General features: G+C 53.6%; 1 protein-coding gene across 1 annotated transcript; it reads right to left on the bottom strand.

The window, feature by feature from the left end:
• Positions 1 to 322: 322 nt before the first annotated feature.
• LOC127314706 (ABC transporter G family member 14) lies at positions 323 to 4,460 on the bottom strand. Its single transcript, XM_051345224.2, has 3 exons — positions 4,148 to 4,460; positions 3,183 to 4,026; positions 323 to 1,744 (listed from the first exon to the last, which is right to left on the bottom strand). The coding sequence occupies exons 1-3, from the start codon at positions 4,325 to 4,327 to the stop codon at positions 708 to 710; spliced, it is 2,061 nt and encodes a 686-aa protein (XP_051201184.1). The 5' UTR covers positions 4,328 to 4,460; the 3' UTR covers positions 323 to 707.
• Between the last annotated feature and the right edge of the window lie 227 nt (positions 4,461 to 4,687).

Here is a 4,687-nt window from a genome sequence, read left to right as displayed (position 1 = left end):
GGAGGGTAGGCGCCAAATTATTTAAACCGGCCAAGGTGGATTATAACGTGGCTGGCCCATCAACGATGGCCGGCCATGACGTCTCCACTGTGTTCCTGCAGGCCTCAGCCTGTTTCCACATGGCTTCATAGCAGAGAGCATTCTGCACAAATGACATAGTTTGCTGCTTCTCTCATTTTTTTGGCATAGTTTGCTGGTTCTTGCGATCATCTAGAGATATGACAGATCTTCCATAAAGATTCTTGCGATCATCCAGCACATGACAAGTTATTTGTTGCTGAAGAAACAGAACATACTACTGAATCAGCAACGGTCTTGAAGATTGTTTGTGAGAGGCAAGATGCAGCCGCTGAGCTGCAGGTTCGTATTGTATTTCCTTGAACTATTACACAAGGCTGGGTTCTTGATCCCACTGGCACTACTTATTACAAGATCTCAGCTACTGGAGTAGTACTCATCGCCAATTACGAACTTCTTCCTTCCTCTGCTCTGTTCCCGCCAAGATCGAGCTCGAACCATGAAACCTATCAGGTCTCGATCGCAATTAATCCATCGAGCCAAGACGCGGCCGGCCTTCAAAAGAACAATCAGCTACTAGCTAGGTTTCCCGGCCGGTCAATTACTATTCCGTTTTGGCTCAGTTAAGTAGCTCTTGGTGGATGGGTTGAAATTGAAATATACTCTCATCTTCGTGGACTTCATTTCAATCACCTCTGCTGCAGGCGGTCCAAGGCGAGGTAGGCGACGACGCGGTAGCCGACGAGGAGGAGCGCCATGACGCAGACGTCGATCCAGTGGTTGTTCAGACCGACGGCCTTGATTGCGGGGAACTCGGAGACCGGGCAGAGCGCGCCGCCGCCGCAGTCGTAGACGCCGCCGCCGTGGGGGAACTGTATGCCGAGGAGGAGCCGGTAGCAGTAGAAGCTGTAGTTGAGCCACTTGAGCCACCCGACGAAGGGCGGGATGTGCTGCACGTAGTAGCCGCCGGCGATGAGGAAGACCATTGTGATGACAGATGCGAGCGTGGTCCCCTGCTTGACGTCCATGAGCACCGCGCCCACGGCGAGCCCCAGGCTCTGCGCCACGAGCACGCTGTACAGCACGACGAGGAGGGAGAGGATGAAGGACGCCGGGCGCGGGTCGAGGCCGCCCATCCAGTAGAGTATGATCACGAACGCCGTGGGGAGGCCGAGCTCCATGGGGAGGTCGGCGGCGGTGCGCGCGGCGAAGTAGGAGGAGAGGCGGTACATCCCCGACGAGCGCTCCTTGAGCAGCATGGGCCGCTCCAGCGGGAAGACGAAGACGGCGTTGTAGAGCGGGAAGAAGCCCCAGAAGACGGAGAAGAAGAAGATGAGCGCCGTCCGGTCCTGCAGGTGCGCCGCCGGCGTGCGCCACCACAGGAGCCCCGCCAGGAACGCCACGGTCAGCACCTGGAAGATCCGGAGCTTGTTGAACGACTCGTGGCGGCGCTCCTTGAGCCCGCGCCGGAGCAGCACCGAGAACTGGGTGCACCACCCGGCCGTCCACTCCACCCGTGCGGCGCTTCGTCGCCGCGCCCCATGCACGCCGTCGCCGGTGCCGCACGCCTCGCTCGAGCATATGTCCAGCTTCACCGCAGGCGCAATGTGGCGCTCGTACGCGGCCGCCAGCTTCCCCCTCACCTCCTTCTGCTCTGCCTCGCTCCCGCCTCCAGGCACCGCCGCCGCTACCCCGCAGCCGTCGCCGCTCGTATCCGGCGCGATACCTGCATGCACATCACAAGTCACAGTGATCAGCAGTGAACCTCCCCCCACGAACTCGACAAGTGTCCGCCATTGTGCACAGAAATTTCAAGATCGGAATGGAGAAGCGAATGATGAGGAGGCGACGGGCCGGAGTGGTGGTGGCCATGATTGGGGAGTGGACGGAGCAGTGCGTCCCTGTCCGTGTCTCATACTCTCATCCCCACCCAGCTTGATGGATCATCGCCATTGCCGTTTCGGCTCCCCCTGAGTGGCCGCCGTGATTTGTCGTGCGCGTACGTGTAGTCAATCACAAGCGCGACACGACGGCGATGGTGATCGACGCTGATGCAGATGCAGGAAAAGGGGAGAAATCCATGGAAAAGAAAGCCCCCCTGCATGCGCGCACCGTATCGGGGACACGATCTTGGCACAACATTTGTTTTGTGCTGCTGATTACGCGGACCTTTTTTCCTTCTTCCATTCTTTATCGTTTTCTTTCTTTCTTATTCCTTTTACCAAAAAGTATCTTATTTTAGTTCTTGGTGGCTATGGCATATGTTGTCTAGTGCACTAGTGCTTTACTTAATTTTATCTTTTCTTGCTAGGTGGTTAATAACCGAACAACTGTGGTCGAGGATCAGGTTCTATAACTATATTTTCAGTGTGGTACGTTACAATATTTTGTGAAGTGTTGGTGCCCGGACAGTTTCAATATTCTAGTAGTAAGGTACCACATGGCTTTTCCTTTCTTGTTTTTTCATATACTTACACTGTCTCATTTTCTATCGCTCATATTTGACGACATCATGTCGTTTGTGCACCACCTTAAAATAATGGATATTAAAACAAGAAATATAAAACCAAGAAGAAAATATCGTTTGGCAGGGGTTCTTACTTCTTAGTGAAAGGGATGATATATATATACAATCACTTCATTAACATATTGTTTTGATCATTAATTTCTTTATTGTAATATATGTATACAAACCGAGGAAAATTATATGATTATAGAAATTAGATTTGGGATGAATTTATATGTGTATGAATTTCAAATTTATATTCTGAATAAAACTAATGATATCATAGTTAAAATTTTGAAAGTTTGATTGGCGTGTCTAAAATGTTAGGGAGGGAAAATTATTTTCCAAATTTGAACCAATTTTTGTAAAGAATTGAGTTCTTCCTGATAATTTATTAGGCCGATTTTTAAATACCCTAAACTCTCGCCTGCAACGAGCAATGTGCCTAGCATTTTCTTTCTTTTCGAGGATATATAATGTGGGTTTGTATTTGGGTGAGGTACTGAGGTCAGGGTGATGGAATGGAATTGAACTGCACATGCCAACATGCCATACGAACTGGAAAGCATCATAAAAAGGGTAAGTAAAGAGAATTAAAGATGAGAATATGGGGTTAGTGGTGCTGAGTGGGTGGAGTACTGAGTGGTCCTTGTCTTACCGTTTGCGAGGTCCAGCATGAGGTCGGCGGGGTTGAGGGAGAGCGGCGACGCGAAGCCGATGGAGGCGAAGTAGGAGAGCCCGTCGGCGGCGCGGCCGTAGTAGACAGGTCGCCCGTCCGCGGAAAGCAAGAGCACCTTGTCGAACATGTGGTAGAGGCGGGACGACGGCTGGTGGATGGTCACCACCACCGTACGCCCGCCGCCGGCAGCCATGCGGCGAAGCGTGCCGACGATCCTGGCCGCGGTAGTGGAGTCGAGCCCGGAGGTGGGCTCGTCGAGGAGCAGAAGGCTCGGGTCGACTAGCATCTCCAGCCCGATGCTGACCCGCTTGCGCTCGCCGCCGGAGAGGCCGCGCACGCCGCGGACGCCGCCGACCATGCTGTTGGCCACCTTGGTTAGGCCCAGCTCCCGCGCCACTGCCTCCGCCTGCGCGCGCTTCTCGCTGGCGCCCAGCGCGCGGGGGAGCCGGAGCAGCGCCGTGTACCAGAGCGTCTCTGACACGGTGAGGTGCGGGTACAGCACGTCGTGCTGCGTCACGAAACCTGTGCGGCGCTTGACGGCGCCGGAGAAGGGCTGCCCGTTGTAGGTGATCTTCCCGGACAGCAGTGCGTGCCGTTGTCGCCCGCCTAGCGCCGTCAGAAGCGTCGTCTTGCCGCTCCCAGACGGCCCCAGCATCGCCAGCATCTCACCCGGCCGAACCACCCCGGACATCCCGCTGATGATCGTCTTCTCCCTCGGAGGCATCACGGCAGCCTTATTCGCCCCGCCGATCGCCGACGACATCCTCGCGCACAGCCTCCCCGTCGTCTGCCCAACCTTCACTTTGTACACCACTTCCTCAAACTGCACCCATGCATGTGCACACGTCGGTCTCATCAGTCATCGCTTACCTTGTTGAGCACATTTCACACAAATAAATGTGCACAATCGCACGTATATGCAGTGCATGTACACCAAACATTACCTTGAGGACGAGAGGGAAGGAGTTCACAGCGGAGCGGTGGCCGGAGGCAACCGACGGTGGGCTGGAGGTGGTAGGATGGACGGCACCCGAAGGGCTGTTGTTGCTGCTTGTGGTGGTACAAGTAGAAGTGGGTGTTTCCTTGTGCTTACCATCATCGTCATGCAATTCCTGAGGCGCCATGACGATCTCACTCACTCTTCTATAGTAGTTTGTGTATATAACGATGACGGGAGGTGGAGCAATGAAGAAGAGAAACGATCGGTGACCTCTGCTTTCTAGTACTCCAACTTGGTTTACTTGTCTGGTTGGGATGGCTGATTGCAAGGTGCTGGTATTTATCATGGGGGGAGGGGGGAGCAAAGGCAAAGAAAGGAAGAAAGGGGCCTACCAAATGGGGCAGGGGGGAGCAACACTTGTTGCTGTCACTTTTTCTTTAGTACATGTGGGAACCCTAGTTTGTTCGTCCTTGGTATATATGTTTACTGATGATGATTAATCATTGATTAACAAATGTTTGTGTGTTGTGTGCATGAAAGTAAC

This window comes from Lolium perenne, chromosome 7, assembly GCF_019359855.2.
Source record: "Lolium perenne isolate Kyuss_39 chromosome 7, Kyuss_2.0, whole genome shotgun sequence".
Taxonomy (NCBI): Eukaryota; Viridiplantae; Streptophyta; class Magnoliopsida; order Poales; family Poaceae; genus Lolium; species Lolium perenne.
This window is presented reverse-complemented; position numbering and strand designations above follow the sequence as displayed.

Bases quoted from the DNA above. Each gene is read 5' to 3' on its own strand.
- LOC127314706 (XM_051345224.2), bottom strand. From the start codon at position 4,327: ATGGCGCCTCAGGAATTGCATGACGATGATGGTAAGCACAAGGAAACA. The intron at 4,027-4,147 runs GTAATGTTTGGT...GCATGGGTGCAG, and splicing joins CCTTCCCTCTCGTCCTCAAG to TTTGAGGAAGTGGTGTACAA. The intron at 1,745-3,182 runs GTAAGACAAGGA...ATGTGCATGCAG, and splicing joins CATGCTGGACCTCGCAAACG to GTATCGCGCCGGATACGAGC.